Source organism: Epinephelus lanceolatus, chromosome 14, assembly GCF_041903045.1.
Source record: "Epinephelus lanceolatus isolate andai-2023 chromosome 14, ASM4190304v1, whole genome shotgun sequence".
NCBI lineage: Eukaryota > Metazoa > Chordata > Actinopteri > Perciformes > Serranidae > Epinephelus > Epinephelus lanceolatus.
Window position 1 is genome coordinate 22,643,085 of NC_135747.1, and position 24,948 is coordinate 22,668,032.

The 24,948-nt window shown below is 42.0% G+C and overlaps 1 protein-coding gene across 2 annotated transcripts; it reads right to left on the reverse strand.

Moving 5' to 3' along the window:
• Positions 1-173: 173 nt before the first annotated feature.
• On the reverse strand, positions 174-24,552 carry csrnp3 (cysteine-serine-rich nuclear protein 3). Of its 2 annotated transcripts, XM_078174493.1 has the most exons (7): positions 24,306-24,552; positions 23,370-23,413; positions 9,641-10,072; positions 6,485-6,653; positions 3,733-3,992; positions 3,285-3,581; positions 174-2,803 (listed from the first exon to the last, which is right to left on the reverse strand). In XM_078174493.1, exons 4-7 carry the CDS (start codon positions 6,645-6,647, stop codon positions 1,655-1,657), a joined length of 1,869 nt encoding a protein of 622 aa, XP_078030619.1. In that variant the 5' UTR covers positions 6,648-6,653; positions 9,641-10,072; positions 23,370-23,413; positions 24,306-24,552; the 3' UTR covers positions 174-1,654. The 2 variants fall into 2 exon arrangements, with proteins under 2 accessions (XP_078030619.1, XP_033473531.1); XM_033617640.2 differs by lacking the exon at positions 9,641-10,072.
• Positions 24,553-24,948: the final 396 nt, after the last annotated feature.

Here is a 24,948-nt window from a genome sequence, read left to right on the forward strand (position 1 = left end):
GCAAGCCTGGAAGAGGGACAAATATCTGTATTCATGCAGGAGCAGAGAGCTCAAGGTAAACAATGTTTTACAGTATTCACTCAATTATTGCAGTCCCCCAATTGTTGAGCAGTCACGCCAATTTCCCTTTTTGTCAGTGATTTTATAAAGACGTGTTGAAGGTTATTTACAGATTTATTTATTTTTTTGGTAAACTTATTTTTCTCAGTCATTTTCAATGGCTCGTGGGACTCATTGTGTAGCTGTTAATTACCCATATGAATCATGTTTCATAATAAGCTTTGATTGTCAACCTTGAACATTTGCTTCCCCCGTATACAATTATCAAAACTGTGGCACATTTTTCATTAAACAAATGTCGCTTTAAGTACAATATCAAGTGCCGTGACGGTCAATTAAAAGAAATATCCGTCCCCTTTTACAGAGGATCCTCTCTAAAAGGGAATGCCTATTAAAAACCCTCAAACTATTGCACTTAACACTTCAATAGAGCAAATCAGCATCATTACTGGATCCACATAAATAAACATCTCAGTTATTAGACAGAGGAATGTAGCTTATACAGCGTTCAAGAGCAGAAATCCAATAAGCAGTTAATTTGTGAAATACTGACACATTATCTCGGGTCAATAGTTCGTCTGCAGAACTGTGATGGAGACTGGTTACTGATGCTTTTCAAATGGAGCCTATTATGATAAAGATTCTGTCTGTGATGAATCATAGAGCTTGTCATACTTTTGGAGATATGTCAAAGTGCTGCTTCGTTATTATCCCTGTACTGATGAAATGCTTCAAAGAATAAGTCTCCATTTGTTCAACCGTGCTATTCTAAGAGAACAGAGGAGAGTAAAGAAAACAAGTGAGGGGCCATATTTTGACACCGTTCAAGTATTCATCAGTTAAAACCAACTGCATGCCACTGGACCCCCACACGTAAGTGCAAAAGGCTGGGAAATTTAATTTAATTTCTTGACGTTTTATGCTATTGATATTGTATTCCAAAACATACAAATAAGAATTCAGGCTTTTTCATGCTTTTCAAAAACCATAGAAAAGCATATTAATGGCAACAAAAAGAAGAGGAGAAATGTACATTATGTACACAACACATTTTTATATAAAACAATGGCATTTTTTCCCCTAAATGTCACTGAGTTTTCCCAAAACAGCATGCGTATTGTTATCAAAACATTTACAATATATAAGTTTACACATAATTCAGAAACAATAAATAAACTGACATTATTTTTTTGTTGTTTTGCGCACATTTGACACATACAGTAGACATAGAAAAGTTCCATCTACAGTACAATATCTGCTTAAAACTAGAACTTTACATCTGAAATTACAAGATACATTGCACGGCATGACATAAGTGATGTTTTTAAAATGCTCCTTGATCTGTTCCGTCTTGCAGTAAAGCACGCACTGTAGCGGAGAAACCCTCAGGAGCGAATCATTCCTCAAAAACATTGCCACCACGACCCTATGGCTTTATAGTTACAGATGAAAATGTACTACGGTGCTGGAGATTGCTTTGAAATTTAAGGTCAGATAATGCAAAAAAAAAAAGGCCATGATTATGTTCCCTTAAAATACCACTTGGTCAAGTAAAGATGCAATAATGAAAGAACACTTGGAAAGGTGAGGCCCACTAAATGGCTGTGACCTCAGGGCAATGGTCTGGTAAAGGGAGGTTCTTAGTGTTGGTTCCTAGTAAGGTCAGGTCAGAGTGGCCGTTAACGCCGGACTCTTGCTGCGGCTGCTCAGCTGTCATACATGAGCTGCTGTAAGAGCCCTGGGTGTTATTGTTCAGGTATTTTTGAAATGGCGTCTGGCTCTGGTTGTCAGGCTGCTCCACGAACGCTGCTTTGGACAGCACCTTCTTCTCCTGATCAGGTGTGTAGCAGGTCAAGGGGGCGGCAGGAGCACCGTTGGTCAGGGTGAAATGGTGACTGGCTGTGTATTGTTCCTCGGCCTGATTAGAGTAGTCTGTGTACTGCTCTGCAGACATGTTGAATGGCCCTTGGGCCGCGCTGCCATTGGTAGCGCTGACCGGATCTTGGAATGCTAAGGCTTCCCCGTAGGGTTCACTGGGTCGGCTGGTTTGGCCATTAGAGACAGCACTGGAGCTCCCCAGCTGATAGTACTCAGCTGAAGAGGAGTTCATCAAATAAGTGTTTCCATTCATGTGGTTTTCATGTGCCACTGAGCCGTCGCTGTAACACAGCACAGAGGACAAGGGGACCACCTCGCTGTGAGACACAGACGGGGTCGTCATGTCGCTCTGAAAGTTCTCAGACTTCTCCTCATCCTCATCATCCTCCTCCTCGTCCTCAGAGTCACTGTTGGCTAAGCTCTGGGTGCTGGAGTCAGACAGTCCGCTGCAAACACTGCTGCTGTCCTCCTCGTCCTCATCGTCCTCTTCGTTCTCCTCTTCCTCCTCCTCCTCGTCTTCCTCGTCTTCGTCGTCTTCCTCCTCGTCTTCGTCATCCAGCGGCTCCTCCATCTCGTCGGCAGCCTGCAGGTGCATGCCGGCCGCCTGTGGAACGGCGTCTGACAGGGAGTACTCCAACCTGTGCTGGGACTGAACCAGAGGGTTTCCGCCTCCCAGGTCGTTAGTTTCGCTATGGTAACCGTTGGTGGGGGACGCCTGCTGCTGCTCGCGGCTCTTCTCCAGCTCCAGCTTCATTATGGTGTGCAAGAAATGGGTCCGAACACGAATGGGATTAAATTCCACTCTCCCGGTTGAGTTGCTGCAGCCCTCTTTTGTGCAGCCACATGGAAATGACATACGGTCCACCTACGGGAAACACAACATTTACTGTGTTTTTCATTTTGTTTTAAACAGATGACCTGTGTAATGTGATAATGATTGTGCCAAATAATTCATGGGCTTCCTTCAAGTGCACCCTCTCCCTCAATGACTCTTCCCACTCTGCACATCATTTGTTTGATCTGATGCCCTCAGGCAGGAACTATGGGTCACTGGAAGCCCGCACCTCCAGACTAATGAACAGTTTATTTCCCTGGGCTGTGAGAACACTAAACAAACAATAATCATGTCCACTGTCTTGTATTGTTTTTATTTATTTTACCATTTGCTATTATAGCTCTTATATAGCTGTGTGTATGTCATGTTTTATCTGTTTTTAAAAGCACCAATAGTGGCACCTGTAATCTCATATGTAATATATAATGAAAATAAAGCTTTCTATTTTAGTATGTGCTTCTGTTTACAAGGGCGAAGATAAAACTGGAGAAATGCATGTCATGGGATTTACCTGGCACTTGATCCCTGCGATGCTGCAGGCACAGGTCTCTGGGTCGCAGAAGACTCTGCAATCACAGCCGCAGTCCTCTCTGGACATTCGGATCGCCCGCAGTTCATGTTTCTCTTCCACGTCAATCTTCTTTACCCCCGAGGAGCGCAGCAGTGCCCGGCGCTTTTTAGTGGTGAGAGGCTGCAGGAAGAAGTACTCGTCTACCTCTGTGTTATCCAGATCGATGTCATCGTCAGAGATGTCCTCTGCCGTGAGCGTGTTGGCCTCTTCAGACTCCACTGTGCCATTCTTAGTCAGCTGTAAACAAGAGGGAATCACATTCAAATGAAAGTGAAGCAACAAAAACAAAAGACTACACTCACAGATTTCATACTGATATCTGCTGAATAATTCTTAGAAAGTCCTTTGTGCATAAATCTTCCTGAGACACAGATTACAAAGCATTTACCTTGAGTTTGATTGAATTCAGTTTCTCCTCCTTCAGGTGATCTCTGAGCATGTCTCTGTGGATCCTCTCCTGCTCCACAGCAAATTCGCCCAGGGAGTACTGCCTGATCCAGCTGTGCCTGTTGGACATGCCCAGCGTGCTGCCTCCCTGGCTGGGCACGCTGGTGAAGCCCTGCCGCCGGCTGAAGTAGTACACTGTCACATTCTCGAAATGCACTCTCCTCGTCCGCAGGCGCTTCTCTCTCTTCAGTATCGAGTCAGCTGCAAGGGAAGACAGGGACGTCAGGAAAGCGGTCCATTGCGTGTCCTTGTCATCTTGGTTGTAAACTGTTCCTGACAATTTATTAATCCAAAGTGGAGAGAATTAAAGCTCCACACTGAAAATCACTGCGTCAAGAACACTTTGAGCACAGTTGATTTTTTTATCACTTCTTTCATGTCAGAGTAGAACAGTTTCATAGCCATGTAAAGCCTGTTAACATAAGTGACATTTTTATGGCAAAATGTGGGACACACATGCTGAGCGTATTGTCCTTAAATGCCTGAAATATGAGGATTTCTTTCTTGCCAGCTTTACAGCAAGCTTCTACGTATCTTAGCGCAGCTTTGCAGGGAAGGATTTCATCACATCTCTGTGCTTCCGCTTGGCATGCGTGTCTTCAGTGTGTCTTTTTAAGGAGAGCTCTACAAGAGGGGAGAGGCAGGGAGGAGGGCAACGGTGGAGCATAAATAATCCCCTGCCTGGCCCAGAGATGAAGAGCGCTGGTTCACAGAAGCAGTGTTCCCAGCGTTCACCCCATATCAGACAGACAGGACAAATAGAAACCATCTGGTTCCAACAGCTCTCCACCCCACGCAAGAGGGACAATGCATTTCATTACAGATGCAGAGCTGTCAGACTGAGAAGAGTCGAGTTTCATTATCTGCATGCAGACAGCTATCGGCTTGTTTTAGGTGTAAAAACCTGAACAGATGTTAAGGTCTTTATAATCAGCTTTTCTGAGGATGTAAAACCTGCAAGAAAAAAACATCTCGCAGGTATTTTTCACAATCTTGCAAGCTGCAATCAGCAAGGGTTCCTTTGCCCTTTAAAGACTTCTCTGTTCTCAGTCTCTCCAAACAAACACACTACAGATGTTTTTTTCCTCCGCTCCCTAACACAACAGCATGGAGATGTAAAACCACTTAGGATATAATTGTCTCATCTCTCTGCCAAGGCAGTCAATCACTGCCCATGCATGTCACTTCACAGGAGTGAAGCCTTCACAGTGCGCAGCTCCCTTGTTGCTGTCAGCTGACCTTCTCCCCAGCTACCAGCAGCTGCAGCTGACACAGAGGCCACGCTCAGCCTCTAGGGACGCAGCACCCTACTTATGTCTTGCTACAGGGAGGGGGCCCTGTCACCCATCTGCATGTCATTCACACAGACAAAAAAAAAAACAGTGCACCATCAAAACACAAATTTAGCATTGACTTTGCCTTCAATTAAAGTAAAAAGTGTCTTTGTTTACTTGGCAAAAATATTTTTATTTTGGAAAATGAAATACTAAGTAGCCAAATTGTGCACAGGCATCCTTTCCAACTGTGACTCCTTTCTTTTGTTCTTCATGAATTGCATTATTAAGCTTTTGGTGAAGTTCTTGGATGCTTTCAAAATCCCCCCGAAAAAGGATGAATAAACTGAAAGTGTGTTATCCATTTTACTCGCATTCTGTCTCATCTCTTAGACATTAAGATTCATACATGCACTGTGTTACGATGTGTTCGGTGTCCTTTTGAACCTGCCGAGGAGACATGTCTTTTGTGGTCGGTTTATCTTCGATTAAGAGTGCATTCTTTAATACAAAGCCAGTTCAAGCCAGGAATAAGTGTGAAATCTCTCAGCAGCAGACCTCTATTAGCACTGGTGAGCCTCACAGAATTTAGCTGTGACATTATCTGCGCAAACCAAAACAAGCTTTGCAGATCTGCAGCTGTTTTATTGCAAACTGAATATTTTGGGGGCTTGGCATGTTGGTCGGCCAAAACAAGACATTTGAAGTTGTCACATTAGGCTTGAAGAAAAAGTCACCACTGCATTTTATAGACCAAACAGGTATTGGATTAATCACAAGTAATTGGCTGATCAATCCATAATGAAAATAATAAAGACCTAAGCTTTACCCATCATGCATCATGTCTAGTTATCATATATCTACTTGCTGGTCTTTCTGTTTGTGCAAAAATGAAAACATACTCCCCGCATCTTAAAAAAGGGCTATTGCATCCAAAATATGATTTACATAAGCGGGAAATTAAGACAATAATTTACTGTTCTTAGAAAGTGGTACATTTACATGTACGGTAACAGTGTTGCACACACACACAGCTTGAGACTGCATCACCTCATTTATCTGGCTGGGCCTGTACACTGATGCTGTTCCTAATGAGGGAGGCTGTCTGTGCATCCTTTCCCTTTATTACAGCATCAGACTCTTAGCATCACTCAGTCTCCTCTCCTCTCCTCTCCTCTCCTCTCTTCTCCTCTCCTCTCCACATGGAGATTTCTTCTCTGACCTGCATCCTGCATCGATTGCGAGCCACAAAATCAGGTTGTATCTGAGTGTTATTCGCTTCTTGATTAAAAATCCCTTTCAGTGCTTTGGCTTCTCTTTTTTTCCTTGAGATGAAATTATGACATTAATCTTACTGTCAACAGCGCATGTTAGCCACCCTGAGCTCAATGCATGAATTTAAAAGACACAGTCACTCACGGGTGAAAGGGCCCGAGGCAGAGGGGTTGACACTGTCACTGCTATCCCCACTCTCACTGCAGGAGACCTCATCATCAGACTCCCGCAAGGAAGAGCACGGGGAGGAGGAGGCTTCCACCTCCTCAAATTTCCTCTTCAGTATTCCACTCATGGCCCGCCGCATCTGCACCTGAAACCGAAAGACAGCAGAGGGGCCACGCATTATTTAATATCCAGTTTAGGGCCTTCATAATCCTCAACACACTCAATTAGCAATGAGACCCAGACTCCCCCCCCCCCCCCCCCCCCCCCCCCCCACTTCCCTTCACACACACACGCACACAAAATCTCTCCTGCCGCTATCCCAGCTCCCAGGCGTTCCCTGGGCGATTGATCACCTTGGCACAAAGGAGCTGAGATGGAAGGAGAAAGCTGCTAATTACATACTACGTCTGCCTTACAGGAAGTTCATTCCACTGTCTTTGATTGAGAGGCTGGAGAAAAAAAGAGACTGGACCAACTTGTCTTGCTGCTACCAGCCACTGTGGAATTATGCACTAAATACATGTATTATGTACAGTATTATGTGGATTTAATTGTTGATGCTATAATATAACTGGCTTAACATGTATTACACTGCATCTCATAGCAAATCATATAACAAATAATGCAACAAATTCAAACATGCATTCACAGTACTGGTGAGATGGCTATTTATGCAGGTGCACACACATGCTGATGTGCACTTCCGTGTAGCTATTGAGTATGGCAACACAAAGTGATATGTACATATATCACGCATCAGGCAGCACTTAAGGAGGAAAAGGTGAAGCTGTTGCTGACAGGATAATGAGTGACATCCTGTACGTCTGTAATGAGCTTCTGTTAAATCAGATGCTTCCTCCAGAAAAAAGGAAAGGCCTCAGGTGGATGCAGCTATAGTCACTGCAGAGACGAGTGAAAAAAGCAGTACGGTGACAGGCCTTAAAATCTGCAACAAAGTCAATAATGGCAAAGTGATAACAGCAAAAATAGACCACTATTATCCCTGCTACAGACCTTTAAGTGATAACTAGCATTAAAGAGCGCCATGATAATATCTATAACAGTGCTGTTAAATCAGGCACAGCAGTGTTATGCACAGTTTTTAAACCTATCTTTGTATGGCTGTGGAGGTGCAGCTAAATGTTTGTGGTTACTGCACTTACAGACGCTGTTGTAACAGAAGTGTTACAGACCACTTCAATGCCAATAGAGAGGGGCCATTAACTCCCTCTGACTGATGATGCAATTAGACAAATAAACAAGAACAAGCTCATCAGTCAACTGCACTAAAACCAATCACCATTACAGTGGACCTACTGCATTGTAACTGACAAACAATACGTTATCATAATAACTTCTTTTCCCCTTTGAATAACATTCAGCCATTATTCCTCGATGTGTAATGTCTGTAATGTTGCAGGACTTATTTAAACACTATTCATGAGACAAGATGTAGTCCTGTAATGTATTTAGCCCTCTGTCCCTTGTTTAAACAGCAGCAGCTGGAACGTCATGTCACAGTTTAAAATAAACCCAACAACACAACAGTGCTGCTGTAGCACAGCGAGGCTTGCTATGACTGGCAGCTTTTCCCTCACTGCTTTCTCTCTTGGAAACTGGAATCAGTAAAGACAGCATGCATCTTCACCCAGTCCCACTTTGTCTGTCTGCCAGAGCAGCTTGTGGGGGAGTTCCATTCACAGGCAGCCACAGTGTTTCATCTGGGCTCTGCTATCGAGTCATTACAGATGCAAATGCTGCCTGAGAGAAAGAGGTGCAACCCAGCGAGGATTAGCACTGCCAGCAAGAGGGGTCATTGTTCCCAGGAGGCTGTGCTTGTTCAGCGCGGTGACATGGCACCGCCAGCATTTGGAGAACCTCCAGAGTCAACAACTCTACCTACAACTAAGGAATGTGAGGCATCCTCCATCTGGGAGAACATGGAGGACAAAGGAGTCTGTCAGGGTAACCTCACTGAGAAGATTTCTTTTCAGAGAGAACTGATATTAATTTGGAAGCAAAATCTGTAAGAGCAGGAGCATCTTTTAGATTCTACAAAACCAACAACTGAGCCGGCTGACAAGAAACCACCAATCTACTTTGTCTTCTGAATGATCATGACAGGACAAAATGACAATAATTAACACGCTGATCCTGAAATATATTAAATTGTGAGATTTAAAAGGTTAGAGCTGTTGATCTCACATCAAAACAAAACAAGAAACACATCTTTTTTCCACAGTCCATTTCATTTGTTGGCCAACAGGAGTGGAAATTTCCACCAGAAATGACCTGTGCAATTTTAGTCCATTTCCTAGCAAGGGTCCTAATTAGATACCATTGTTGGAAACCCATTCGTATGCTTAGCCCTCAGCTGATGCTGCACTAGGCTTTGATACCAAAAGTGGTTTCCATGGAGATTCTAATGTACTCTCACAACTAGTGCTTTCCCATAAGACAGTGTTTCCAGTATACTGTGGATAAAGGTTCCTCTTACTAAAGCACCAGTGTTAGTTCATATCTAAGCAAATGATGCAGCTACTTTCTCACATTAATTCATTATTAGTTCATTTACATTCAGCATGAAATGAGAGTGAAAATCTTGACACAGGATGGGCATGACATCATAAGCCACAGCTCTGTGGGTAATCTAGGGTGAACCCCTTTCATCATAGCTAAATAAAAACCAGAGATTGTTGCTCCTCTCCAACAGCTCTTTCTTTGTCTTCACTGTTGCCTTACCACTAATCATGGCTGGGCAGCATACACTATGATACAAGAGAGAAAATCCCAGAGAAAATAATGCAGCAAAAGCCAGCTTGGAAAGCCCCTCCCTGTGTTTGCCTCTCTGTGCACACACATCAACTGTGGAAACCAACTCCTGTCCTTAATCAACAGCGCTCCCGGCGCTGTAGCACACTTGCATTCTGAATGCAATTATTTTTTCCCCCCTCGTCATTCACAAGGTTCCCACAGTCAAAATAGAACCGATGTGACAACACAAGGCTCAAAACACTCATCCCAAGTGATGCCAACAAGCCTATGGCATCTGGTGCAAGTCATGACACATCAGTCCTAGGATGACCAGATTACACTTCTCTGTGCGCGCTGGCCCTCACAGGAACAACTGACCTGTATCCACTGGCAGACTGTGACTCCTTTCACCTCTTCTCACAGCAGCACAGCCACACAACCATAAATGTGGCTATTCAAAAAAGGTGAAACATGATGAGTGAAGAGGTTCCCATTTTGTTTCAGTCCACTGACTTGCACCGACCCCTGAGCTCCACGGGCATGAGAAAAAAGGGTGCAGGAGTGGGAGAGAGACTTGTAATTTTCCAGCTCTGACTGCACTGTCGGTACCATATGCTTTATTGTTGCAAGACGGCAGTCTTTCTCACTTTAACTCGCTGTCTGTCACTGTGTTCCTCTCTTTCTCTCCCTCTCTCTCTCTCTTTGGCCACACAAAGGCTCATTAGCTGCAGCCGGCTGAAAGGCAGGAGCCTGACTGGAGCAGAGTGGAGCAAAGCAGAGGCAGCCTGTGAGATCACATGGGTGGGATGTCTGAGAGAGAGAGAGAGAGAGTCAGGCGTGCCTCTGCTCCTGCTGTCTGCAGATATTTTTACCAACATGAGCTGGGGAAGGGGAGGGGAGCGAGTAGGGGGGTGAGGAGGAGGAGGCAGAGGTATGGGGGGGTCAGCAAGAGAGAGAGACAGAATGTTGGAGAAATGGATAAGGGGTGGGGTGAGGTAGGGGGGTTTGGGAGATGCAGGGCGATGGGAAACGAGCCAGCAGGGGAGGTGGGGGGGTATAACAGAGATGCAGAGAGGAGGGGATTCAGAGGGGAATAGTAAAGGGGAGGGGGAGAATGAGGAAGAGGTGGAGTGAGATAGAGTAGGCAGGTGAAAAGGATACAGAACGAGGCAAAGAAATGGAAAAAGGGAAACATCTGATGCCAAGAACAACACAATGGGACCGGCAAGAGAGCACACAACAACAAATAATAACTTAAATGACTTTTAAAGAAAAAAGAAATCCAGGATAAATTGAGTAGAACAGCAGAACATTACACAATGTTTATATAAAAGTGTTGGCATATTATTGCATCCAGCTGCAATAACCAGCATATGAAATCTGAACATCTAACTGGAAGAGGTTGACAAGAATATATCAACACCTCACCCGTGAAAAAAAAAAGAAGATTTTTCAGCACTGTGGTGGATGTGATCCCAACACTTCCTATGCCAGGAAGTTCTGCAGAAGAGTTAGCGGGGCCTCGGCTTGTGCAGTCAGAGAGCCATTATATCATTCTTGCACTCAGTTGGACCGTATGTCAACATAAAAGATCCTGCACTTCCCCATACAGGATGGCTTGAAGCCTAGAGGCTTTTTTATACAGCCAGTGCAGCATTACAGTCTTTACAAACAAACGATCAGTTCTGAGCACAAACAGCATACAATGCAGAAGGTAATAATAGCATAGTTGCTGTTATGCATTCACTCAAAACCTCCTATTAGCGTGATTTACATCCATTGTGGGTTTATACAATGTCTATGAAAGTCAACATTTATTGACGATGTCATGTGAAAGGATTTCTGTTGTTTCCTTGATGCAACTTTGAGGAAACAATTGTCATTCGACTCTGCGATGTTCTGCATCCTCACCAGTGTCCTCCCTTGAACCTCGCCTCGACAAAACTGCACTCCTCCTCCATCCCTGTTGTCTCTTCCTTACACTGCACATACCGCCTCTCTTGTATACTATATAACATCAACCAGCCACAGTCACAGACACATTAGCTGGCAGCAATATGTTCATTTGGACTTGTACCTTCAGAGTCAAGATCATCATGATCTAAATTACAGCTTTAAATTACAGCTGAAATTGTCCTATACTGTGTAGTATTTATTATGGAAAATGTAAGTAATGCCACTACTATAAAGCAATCTGAACTGTATTTCTACATGACATGCTACACTGATAAATGTATTCGTAGCAGTGGTCAAGGTGGTAGTAGTGGAGACATTATACTGTATTATTTAAGGGTTTGTATCCCCTCTAAGAGCAACGGTAGCGATTGAAATAGCTCCTTTCAAACATGCGGTTTGCACACAGGAAGCCAGTGGAAGTGTACTGACGGTACTTTGACAGACTGCTGAGCACTCAGAGATTACAGTTGGCTATTATGGCTAAATCAGAAGGACCAAAGAACAAACAAGCAGCGTCAAAATACAACTGCAGCAGCAACAAGATACACAAACTATACCTAGAAGGGGGTGGATGCAATAAAAGGGACAGAAAGTTAGTTCTCCAATTACAAAATGCAATATTTCTGATTTATGCTGTCCCACTGCCGTTGTTATTGTGTCCACCCTCTTCAGATAAATGCTACTCTGATCTAACTGATCACACTAATGAGAGGGCTGATGTCCCTATCACCATATTTTTAATCTAAAAATGATGGATCTGTTCATGTAACAGATGATATGTGTGTCTCTCTCGCACTACTAACAGACCCTGTAACAGATTGGAACATGAGTTATAGTGATTTGTGCATCATTGGGGTCTAGCTCTAGGCTACCTGGCAAGATTGTAAAGCAGAGCTACTATCTCTATCTTAATTTGAATAACATCTCTGTTAACAATTCTATAGTAAAAATAGCTAGGCATAAACCAATGCCTGCTTTTCTGTCTTTTAAACTGTTAGCTATTTTTATACTTAAAGGTCCAGAGTGTAGGAATTAGTGACATCTAGTGGTGAAGTTGTGGAACTGAAATTTCATTTGTTTGCCAATTGTGAAGGAGAACTAGGGTGGCTGACATGAAAATGGCCCTATCTTGAGCCAGTGTTTGATTTGTCCATTCTGGGCTACTGTAGAAACAACATGGCAGACTCCATGGAAGAGGACCCGCTCCATATGTAGATACAAATGGCTCATTCTAAGGTAATGTAAGCACAATGATTCTCAGTTTGAGGTGATTATGTTACATTTCTGCCAATGTATCCTCCTAAATCCTGCACACTGGGCCTTTAATGTGAATTTTAATGACACATCTATTAATACATCCTGATTTTATCTTTTTTTTGCGTGCTTCTACATTAAGTGTCTATTAGGTGTCAAATCTGGATGTCTTATTAGCTGTTAAGTTAAAACAGGAGCAAGAACAACTTGACAAAACTCTGCCCTACTGTCCTTTTCTCTGCAAATGCCACAGTTCTTCTGACTGTTGTTAATTAATCTGATTTCAGTCATTACAGTACAAGTTAAAATTTCACTGTGAAAATAACTATGAGAAGATTGAACGATGATAAAGCATACCAAATATATTCCCTTTTTTCTGTCTGGTTGTTCTTATCATTTTGGTGAAATGTGTTCTTGGATGACCTCATCTGCATTTCTTTAATGATTCATCCATAAGCATCACACATATATGCTGCCCTATTACATGAAAATGCAAAACATAAGCTGGTGAGATGGCATTTGTTACACCATCGCACCAGTGATGGTGACCTATATTTGCTCTGACTTTCAAGAGGCTTTCTTATTTCAGTGGAGGGACTTGAAGACAGCAGGCAAAAACCAACAAAGAACAGGTTTAGAATGAATCATTTGTGTACCCTTACAGTGATTGAGGTCATGAGCAAGTTCTCCCAGCACAGTCAGAGATGAATGGTAAATTCCAAAATATATTTTTAATGATATCTCTGAACAGAGTCCTGTTGTTAAGCAAAGAGAGGAGTGCTTGTTATTTCTCACAGCAAATGCTGTATACATTATTCTGAAAAGAACATGAAGTATAGGTTAATTTACCTTCTTTGTTTTCTGTTTTACAGAACATAAACAACGTTGAAGTGGGAGAAGCAGGGAGCTTGTCTTTTGTCTGTGCTCTGACACATGAACTGCCTCGTCAAAAGTGTTCCTGCAAAAGCTATTTCCAGGGTCCTTTGCTCAAGATCAGTGACACAGAACCTTTGGAGGTTGTGCATGTGCTGAGTTAAAATGCAAATTGTAAAAGCAATCATTATATAAACCCTTCAGTGATCCTGCCAAAACATTTGACTCTGAACTGTCTGGCTTCATGACAACATATCAGCAACTGTTTAGCAGGAGTGGCCACAAATCAGAACCTTTAATGGAGGAAACCGGGGTGAACCAAGGATGAATCACCGCACCCACTCTGCTTATCACCTTCATCACAGCCATTATCCATCTCAACACTTAACACAGCTATCTCACACAACAGATGGCAGGTTCTTCAGCCTATACAGATTCAAGTCCAAGGTCAAGGGTCTCCATCGGGTCGCCATCAGCTGCATACTGCAGCTCCAATATGAGGCTGCTACAGATCATAATGCCATCTGCCATCATTCAGAGCATGATGTGCAGTGCACCCATGGTGCATTTCCAGAGGCATAAAAGATACTTGGACTGGCCATAAACAGTAAGTACACAGAAGTTCATCTGGACTTTGCCACATTCCCACGTGTACCATAGATTATTCTGCCTGCTTTTGCAGTTTGTCTTTCCTCAGACACAGAAATTCACGATCACGTCAGTTACACAAGCAGGCTTTTGCCAAACTCTGTTGCCTACTCTGCTGTGTGGTGCAGGAGCCTGGAACACTAACAGTGCAGTACAGTATCTCAGAACTCCGAAAAATTCATACTAGAGCTATGTCCTGAAAATCATGGACATCGACTGGGAAACAGATCCACAAATGTTAGTATGTAAGAGAAAACAACTATTTTTCAGATTTCTATGACAATCATAAAATACCAGCTCTGACAGATTGTCAATGTAGTTACAATGTCTGACTTGTGTTAAAGCAGACACTCCACTCTCATCTACATACTGGCAAGCTGGCACCTAGATATTAAAGAGAGAGGTACAAGGACAACGTCAGGACCAACCACAAAATGTGAATGGGCACTGCAGAGGCAGACCTTTGCTGAATAGGAAAGTTCATGGAGCAGCCACACTCCATGAAATATAGTTCCAACAGGTCACACGAGCCAAAGGAGAGGCTTACAACAAAGACAGCAGATCCATGTTCGATTACTGTCGCTGTACGCTCACTGCAGTAAAATCTGTTGTGCAAGAAACAGTAAGGACCGTTGTAGTAAGGTCATGTGAAACTACAGTATTTCATGTGAGCAAGCTACATTTGGTAGAACATATTTCTACTACCTTGCGGCATGTCATGCAGCAAGTCACAGCTAACAGAAATCCTCCCTGTTTTCCGCAAATATCAGTCTAAAGGAAATAAAGAGAAGTTGATCATTTTATCGCAGGGCTACCCAGAGCTTTTCTGTCCCACAGACAATATTTTAGGCCTAATACACACTTAAAAACCAATGCCCAGAAAATGATCAGCTCTGAAATCAGGGTTTCTGGTAAGTTGGCTATGATACGGTGCTGATTATGGTCGCTTAGCAACGTCAGGCACAAACTGCCTCTACGTCCTTGAAAGTTAGCACAGAGTAGGCACAAAAGTAGCATCCAGCACCTGACCTTGCCTTTTCCAGGCAAGAAGACACGACATGGGTCCCAGCCCTTAAGCTCCTTATTTAGGTTCACAGTCTGAGCTCAGACTGTATGGTTGAGTCTCAGGGTTCTCATGATCTCACACCTATACGACTTCAGGCAGCGATCTCTAGCTAACAAGCTCAGATTATGTATGTATTTGGTAAAACTGGATACCACATCCCAAATTTACACTCCATTCAGGCCAATGAAAGCTGTTCACTGGGAGAATATGGCAGGCTTCCATGTTTTTGGCTATACACCGCACACTACTCCATGCCACAAAAGTTTAATAGAGACAATGTTTTGATCCTACTTGGATCTTCATCAGGGTAAAATGACAGAATGCCCAAATGTTTTTGGGTCCACAGAGCATGGGCGCTAGGGCACTTTTCAAACCGAGCCAGTCAAGAGCTTACTTGTTGAAGACTTCCTCTACCTGAGCCAACCAAGTCCCAACAAATTGCTAATGAAGAAAGTCAGGCATTTAGCAAGCTAAAGGTCCACCAGTTGACGGAGCACATTAGAATTATATTGGTCAGGCTATCAGAAACATGACTTTAGATACCAGGGTAGATCTGTGTTTGTAGGTTATGTAATTAAGTGTTTGATAGCACATTACCTACATAAAATCAACTAGCCGATAGTATTGATGGTTGTGTTTCGGCTGAGTTTTGTTTGAGTTTGCTGAATATTTCTGCCCCCTGGTGGTCGATTATTGTAGCTTTAAATGTTTTTAATAGCAATACTGACATTCAGTCGGTGCCAAATTCAACCCCCCTCCACACTTTCATCTTCCATGCATACATAAACATCCCATCTGTATTGGTATAAAATGTTGCAGATAAATCTACGTAAATCGCTAATTAGTCAGTTACATATGTATACACTAATTATTTGCATATAAATATATTTTTAAAGAGAAGCAGTTCCTCAAGGAGGACCATCAGACTCCTCTTTGATTGACTGCCAAATGTATATGTGTGGGGGGGACAGGAGTGGGGTTGTGTGGGTATAGATTGATATAGATTGCAAATTTGCTTCCTTGCTCTGTATCTGCGTCTGCCAAATGCCTATGCCATTCAATATGGCTGGTCGCATCGCAGACTACTAGTGTTTCCACAGTGATGAAGCACACATTCATACAGCCCAGATGGCTTGGCAGATCTTTTTTTATTCTTCTTCTTTTTTTTTATGTGAGAAACATTTTTTTTCATAGCAGGAGACCCTGTCTGAGTGACTGAGGGTGCACTCCAGTAGAACCAACTGATGGGATCACGGAGCAAAGACAAACCCTGAAACCATGAAAGATCCTGGGCCACGCAGCCAGTCTGAGGTTTTGTTCGAACTCATCCATCACCGGTGTCACACTCAGGCGTACACGGCAACCTTGACAGAGAGGGAGAGAAAGCTAGGCAGAGGGCGATAACTAGATAGAAATAAAGAGAGAGAGAGAGGGGAGGCTAGGTCTCAGCTGGACTCCCCTGAGGAGAGGCTGTGGCCTGGATGATTATACAGCTACAGATGATGTCAGTGGAGGATCCCTGTCTCAGAGAGAACACAAACACACTGCTCATATATTCATTGACACTGTTTTGCAGAAGGGGTTTGATAGATTCCTAAATTATACATGAAAAAGGCCACAGTTGAATGTGTTTTGCGATAGGTCAGGGGGCAGCTGCTTCTGTCTGTATGTGCTAGCATCTTTTTCCAGGAATAAAACAATAAACATTCATTTGCATCCTGTCCCTGGAGAACACAGGGACCACACACCAAAAATAAATGTATGCAAAGGATGTATAAAATCAAAGGGTAACAGCTTGTGTATAAAATTTTGCAGAAAACTCTTATAGCTCATTCAGTTATTTTCAAAAACAATCAATGTGCAAATGCTGCAGTTAAGCTACACTATCTACAAATCTTTTATCCATACACAGTCCCTTCCTGTATTCTAAACAGGCCTGCCATTACTCCTGTTAGGTACCCAGCACTGGAAAACACCTGCCAGTTTGCTCAGCGACAGTGACAATAAACATTTGCTTGGGCTGTTTTTTCCCATTGTACCACAATAAAGGTCAGATGGACAAATTATGCAAATAAATAACAATAATTGTCAAACACAGTCATCCTCAGTCTCCATCAGCCTTTAAAGAATCCCTCACGAGCAAGGAAAGAAAAAAAAACATTCAGCAATTAAACACAAAGGAATCCATTTAAGGAAATGTAGCGACATCTACAGATTTATGCAAATGAGACTTCACATGCGCTCTGTACATTTGTTAACTTGCACTTGCCTGAGGCTGCAGACAGATCTGCTCCACACACATGAAAGGAGGGAAGGGGGGGTAGCAGGAGAGAGAGAGGGGAAGGGAGGAGAGAGTGCAGCCCACTGCTCAGCACTCAGCACACGGAGGAGCCTGGTGATGCCTGCTGCAGCCTCCCTCCTGCAGCTACAGTACAGCCGAGTGCTGGGAATCATTGATCTGTTCTTCCTCCTCATAGAACAATAGAGGAAGCACGGCTCCTTATTAACCACATGGGTCCAGAGCAAAGGGTGACTCCATATTTAATCCTACATATCTGGCTGCACCAGTTTGATATCAACATTGTGTTATAGCATAAAGAGTTGGGAATAACTAGATGTGTTATGAGTGGCCAGTGTACAAATGACTTGAATGAGAATATTCTGGCAAGAACTTGTTGAGAGCTCCTCAACTCATTTAACTCCTGGCGTAATGTGTGGTTTCTTTTTCAGTCTTCCACACCGAACAGCATTAGGCAGTGTTTTAATGAAACAGAGCTCCATGCCTAAATTGAAGTGTAATCTCTGAGACGACATTTCATCCACCATCTCAACCGTCTTTGTTTTTACAAGCAGTGATCAAAATACGCCGAAGCAGACAAGCGCGAACGAACGAGCCCCACATTCAAACTAATGTTTTGATTTGCTGTAATTCAAGTCACACAGTGCGGAGGCATAATCAGGTACCCTCACCCTCATGTCAATCACAATGCTCGCCTAAATTATTCATGGCTCTATATTTTATTTATGACTATATTTTCCCATGCCACCTGAAAGTTCGCAAAAGCCGGTTTTGCTGGCAGAAACAGAGCTGCCAAAGCATTTCATAGAGACAGGGCTGCTTTCATCTCTCACACAGGCTGGGAAAGCTGTGGGATGTGGAGTTCATATTCTGCAGACAAGCCTTATCATTTATATATAGCCAGTATCATGTTGAGATCTTGAATCATTTTTTATATGCAAAACATTTGCACTGTTATCTGAGAAAATTCGCGAAGTAGGCCAGCTCTGCATGTGATTACAGTATATGGTGAATTAGAGTGATAGGGAAAAAAGGAAGTGGCACAAAACACTTCCTGAGAAAAATCAATGTGAATTGTTCTACAGGATACACACTTAATTTAAAGGGTGTTACTGGATGTGTTGCTGGTTCGGCTCTTAATTGAGACTGTAGGTGTGTGAAATAGGTTATATCATCAGGTTAATGTTCTCCTGCAGATCATGGATATATGCTTGAAGAGTAGGTACATTTCTGCTTTACTCATTTCTATATCACATTTTGTAACAGTAATTCAAATATACACAATAAAACACTACGAGTACCAGTTATTTCCTTTTTATTTCTACTTCTTATTCAGAATTCTGAAAAATGATGTTCTTTTAATTACAGCGCTGGTGCTTTTTTCTTTGTGATTACTTTTTGAAAAACTATCACGGCTTTCTTTCTACAAGGCTTTTTGATGATTAGATGAGCCTATGAGATATTAAATAATCAGACATTTGGTTAAGCTGTGCTAAAATGAAAAACAAATAAAAACATCTGCACACTTCTCTCCATTCTGCAAAATGTAATACCTAAGCTTTGGTCACTAAGACATTTATGAGACATCACAAACTGTGTCAATGTCTGCTTAACGTTTTTGTACCTGTAAAACACTGGAAAAATGAACTTATTATGATTAATTAACATGCAATGGTCATGACTAAACTAAGACTAAGCATCAGTCAAATTTAAAGCTAGCTTACTAAGGACTGTGTGGGTGTGGTTTGATCAGATTTAACTGACAGTGATCACACTAACCCACTGAGTGTCATCAGATTCTGACTCAAATCCTGATTGGTGCATGAAAGTATAGGGCATCCAACTAAGCCCCACCCACATTAAAAAAACATAAACCAATGAAGAAGAACAGAGAGCAAACTAGAGATACAACAATCTAATAATATGTTTATGTAGGACCCATCACTCATAGGAAGATGATTCAAAAAAAAAAAGGTTTTCAACGCATAAAAAAAGCATCTAATCCAATTTTAAAAGCTTAAATCAGACCTTATATATAAATACACTGAATGTACTTCATCTATTTTGCTTATACAACCAGGAAGTCTCTTGACATACATTACCTCAAACAAGACCTGGTCAAAATGGTGTCAAAATGGCAGCACTGACACAGATAACACCATGTAAAATTAATTTACATTTACAGCAACAAAACAGAACACGAGAAGCACTGAAGAGCTGTTACAAAAATTTCTCATCAAACATGTTATCAGTGTGTTTTTTGAATGCCTGATATGAAGACAAATGAAGTTAATATTGTATATTATCACAGGCCCAGGGTGCATACTGCAATATACATGCAAATGAGACTAAATAAATGGACATAACCTCATCTTATCTAAAATTATTTGATCTTAAATTCATAATGTTACTTCACCAGAGGTTTCCTGAGTTTGAACCTACTCCAGTGATGTGTGTGTCAATGCTGTAGCCAGAGAAGTATCACTGAATGAGAATATGAATTGTCAATAATAAAACTGAAACACATAATCTTTACTAATTGTAGAATATTTGCAAAAAACCCAGAATAATTACATCATCACTTCAGATGTTGATGTCTGTATATATACACACACACACATTTATGTGGCTGCGCTCTGTGCGCTGACAAATAAAACTCATTAAAGGCAGAGAAATATGTATTTTTTTTCTTTAATTAGCTGGCAACAGACGAAAGATTCCAAATAGGTGTCATGGCAACATCTCAAGAGAGCACAGTCCTGAACCGTGAAAGCTCAGAGCTCAGCCAGGAAGGAGCCAGAGACACAAAAAGAGTCACATCAAAAGCTACTAAATTGGAACCATGAACCCTGCTGAGACACACAAAGCTGCTCTGTAATCTAAAAGGTTGATATTAGTTCACACCGCAATCCTATACCTCGCTGATGCCGTGATTTTAATTAGGTGTTTGGGACGAGGAATAAAACATGCACAGTGACAATTAATGAAAAACAGATAGGGCCAATTGTTTTGAAAGAACATAAATTGTGTGTATCACACCACATCTCAAATGATCAAAAGGACATATAGCCTATCCACATAAAATCAGAGAATGTTTTATACAGTGTTTCTGCATTAACCTGCCCGTTAGCTTGTTGTCTTATCCTAATTAAGTGGATAAGTCTCTTTGAAGATGTTTCTTTTAAAGGTCCAGTGTGTAGGAGTTAGGGCGATCTATTGGCAGTTATGGTATATAATGATAATAACTATGTTTTTATAAGTTTGCAATGACCTGAAAATAAGACCTGTGTTTGAGTTACCTTAGAATGAGCCATTTCTATTAACATATGGAGCAGATTCTTTTCCACATATTCCGACATCTTGTTTCTACAGTAGCGCAGAACAGTCAGACCAGACACTGGCTCTGGATAGGGTCATTCATTTTTTTTGCTAAGTGCTAGCTAAGTGCTTAATTTTTATCATTCTGTGGATGATTTTTTTAAATTATAAGCAGACACCCTCACAACAAAATTATTCCATCATTCTCGTAAAGCATATATTCAACACTGTATTCATGAGTTAATGTTGTCTTGTCACAATTTAATGAACCTGCTGCTTCAGAAATGTTTAGTATAGCAGCCAAAATTTAGCCTGAACACTTAATATAGAAGCAAGCAAAAAATTACTAAAGAAAACCAGGATGTATTAATAGATATTTCATTTAAATTCATATTACAGGCCCAGTGTGAAGGATTTAGGGGATCCATTGGCAGAAATGGAATATAATCACCTTAAACTCTGAGTCATCATGCCAACATTACCTTAAAATGAGCCATTTCTATCTACACATGGAGCGGGTCCTCTTCCATGGAGTCAGCCATGTTGTTTCTACAGTAGCCCAGAATGGACAAATCAAACACTGGCTCAAGATAGGGCCATTTGGGTTTACATGTCAGCCACCCTAGTTCTCTTTCACGCTTGGCACACAAAAGAAGCTCCAGTTGTGTAGCCTCACCACTAGGTGCCACTAAATCCTACACACTGGACCTTTAAAACTACAGAAAATTAAACTTACCATGAGCATCACTGGGTAAAAATAGAGTTGACTGAAGTGTGGTGTGTGAGCAGAGATATGAGAACTATGAGGGAGCTGTATCAACATATTATTCATATGTGCAATGAGTAATTCCTCTTGTTTTATATTGTAATTTCCATGGATTATTGTTTTACATTTCATTTCAACGTTTACTATGCTATTTACAGAGATAACACTGGAAATCTGAACCGGTCAGTGGTGAAAAAAAGCACTTTTAATGCGCAAACTTAAATGGGACGCATTTGCCCCCGTTACCGTTTTAGCTCCGTTTCGCGGCTCCCGGCTGCATCCGCCTCCCTCAATACTGAACCAATTTTATAACGAGTTGTACCTATGAATCATACGCACACATACACATGGGGAAATAGGGCCCAGGTTGAAAAATGCCGAAGTTATCCTTTAAGTCAGGATACAATATTATTGAGATACTACATATGTTGCAATATGCTGAGTATTGATAAAATATGTTGTGATTTATTACTTTTTTTCAACTGTTAATTAAGTTGCCAAAGGAAAGCTTTGTCAACACCTGTTTTTCCTAGTAAGATAAAGTTTTCAGTCTGTTCATCTCACTTGAGACATTTTTCTTGCAGCAGCAAAATATTTCTAGTGGACTTGTCTTACTCAGGTGGTGAGATGTAAAGCGAGGTGTTAAACAACCCACTGGACTTACACCTCCAGAACACAGATTCTTTTAATCCAATCTTTCCCACATCAATTAACAACCTGACCTTTAATCTCACCCAGTAAATCTGCCTGAACCTCCAGGTGGAGCTTAAAGCCACCACTTCTTGTTGTTCCCACGTAAAAGGAAACAAATTGATTTAGCTGTGCATGGGAACCTTTGTGTGCAGACAATTCACCCACACCAGCCTCCCGCAGAGAGACTCTCCTTAGTGCTGCTAAGCCATAACACCTTTCCTGTGAATCTTTAATGGACCACATTCACTGTTATCAAGCTTGAGCCATCTGTGCTACAGTATGTAATAGCAGCATGGCTGAATCACTTATTCAAATAAGCCAGCTTAATGATGCGGCTTTTCACAAGTAAATACATCTACTTAATGTTTCAATGTCCTTTTACTCAGTGCCACATGTACTAATTAAATTCTGCTCCTCTGAGGACTGGGTGCTGATGGATTGGGGAGACAGATGGATTGAAGAAGGGGAAATACACAGTCACAAGAAGAGAGGCCCCACACACACACATCGGCCCGCCCCCTCCCCTCCCCTCCCTCACCTTTCAGATCTCAATCACAAAGACGGAAATGGTTGTGTGATTGTGTGTGCACGGTCACATGTTTGAGGGCATGGTTTCGCACAGGGATGAACTGTTAGTGCTGCCTTTTCCTTCTGACAAAAGAGGCTGGCGGAGGAATAATTATAAAGAAGGCATGGAAAGATAATGAAGCTGCCATATTGAAGACTAATATGTAAAAAAACAGTTCATACGATTATATCTTTTGATTATATTAAAGTAAATGTATTAGTACCACATGGCTTCACAGGCAACAGTGAAAGAAATATTAATCTATCAGTAATAGTGCCTTGGATATATGTCAACGCCTGTGATTTTCACATTTTCTGTAGCACTGACGGTTGATTTGCTGAAAAAAAAAAATAAATAAATAAATATCAAGCATATAATACAACACACTCTAGAAAGAATATGTCCTCTTTTCATCATTTTGATATCAGAGGCATCTCTCTAGTATAATCCAGTGAGAATAGCGCAGCTGTCTGTATTGACTAAACACTGTTGTCTGCATCAACATCACATCATATCTTGTTATCAGAGGGTCTTTTGTGGCAGCGTAGCAACAGTTGTGCGAGCTTTGAACGGAATCTATCTCGCAGGCATGAATTCAATATGTTAATGTGTTGTGAAGGCTGGCAGTATGATATTTCAGACAGCGAGAGGGAGATGTGTTCTTACCTTTAGCGAAATATATTAGACTGCAGCCGCGATACGCCTCTGTTCTGTGAAGGACAGAGAAGAGAAATATAAATATTTAGACTGCAGCTAATGTAATAAGTAGTGTCTGCTCTATTATTTCTGGAGTTACAAGAGATTTTGTGCAAAAAGGTGACTTTAAATCATGTTTTATGCTGTTTGGTCCACCAGCTGACACAAGGTGCCACAACATGATGAACACAAAACAAGTATTTTGTAATGCACATGTTGTAGTGCACATTCTATGTCAAGGAAACTTTGCACTGATGTATAGATGACTGACAGCGCTTTATCTCCTTGTGAGCCACTTATAGCTGGGGGGGGGCATCCCCGTGGGAGGGGAACAGACTTTCTGCCTCCTCAGCCTGTTCTGCAGGAGGCTCTGCGGGGAACCAGACTCTCTTCTCCCTGCGGTCTGCATGAGAGGCTCTCAGCCAGTTGGCCATATATACTAGTCAGCTGGCTCCTAGTAAAGCAGCCTGTATGACACACATGTGCGACCTCAAAAATGATACACAAAGACACAGGAGCTCTTACATGCAGGATCCCTTTGGGCTCTGGGTCTATTCTGTGCAGCAGTGAAGCTTTTGTGCTCAAAGTGTTTGAGCAATAAAATGGTCAATGGCTTGGATGGAACAAAGAAAATCTGGTTTTGAAGTATTGGTATCATTCTCAAATTTGCTATGTATGTGTAGCACAGACAGACTGATGCTCAGAAGAGTTTGACAATTGGACCATTTAGGGATGGGTCCCAACATACTGAAGCAACCAAACAGCAGGCAATCATATAACATGTCTAATTACTTTACGCACCAGTAAAAAGACGCATGAAACAAATACAACAAGCTCATATTTCCCCCATCTGATCATGGATGTATTCAAATACACGGCCTATTACCTGAGATTGCTCATACTCACCATTCATTTCGTTACTATGATCAGTACCCAGCCAGTCAATGACGCCCCTCTCTCAATGGACTTCACAATTTCTCCCTAAACCAGTTTTCCTCTTCGGAAATCCTCCACCGCTGTGACATCAGTCAAAACCGGTACCGGATTTCCCCGAGTACTGTTGGACTGACCGGCACAACTGTCGCATATAACAGTGCTTTAACAAGCACTCCTTCCGGCTGCTCGGGGAACAATGGTGCAGCATCGGACTGACAGCTCCACGGACAACGTGACTCCGTCTGTCCAATCATGGTTTTACAAACCAGGAATCAGCCGCAGAGCGCTGCCTCCTGCCCACTGTGGGCTTCAGCGCACATCCCACTGTATCATCATGTGCGCCGACTGTTGCCAAAGAAGGTGGGCTCAACCATGACTTTCAATGTATTGATTTATGCTGCTTTAAAGGCAGCAAATAAGAATGAATGTTTGTCTATGAAGATTTTTTGTCACTCGGGTGAAAGGCATGGTCGGATTATGAGACAATGTGTCTCCTGGGCACAGATATATGTATCCTATAGATATGTGAGTGTGATCATTTTGTGGTTGTTTTGTGTCTCTTGTGGGTCACATCGTGTTTTGTGTTTTTTCGATGTCATTTTGGGTATCTGTG

Coding starts and splice junctions, on each gene's coding strand:
- csrnp3 (XM_033617640.2), bottom strand. CDS start 6,647: ATGCGGCGGGCCATGAGTGGAATACTGAAGAGGAAATTTGAGGAGGTG. Junction 3,993..6,484: donor TGCCTCGGGCCCTTTCACCC/GTGAGTGACTGT, acceptor CTTCCCTTGCAG/CTGACTCGATACTGAAGAGA. Junction 2,804..3,284: donor TCGCAGGGATCAAGTGCCAG/GTAAATCCCATG, acceptor TGTTTCCCGTAG/GTGGACCGTATGTCATTTCC.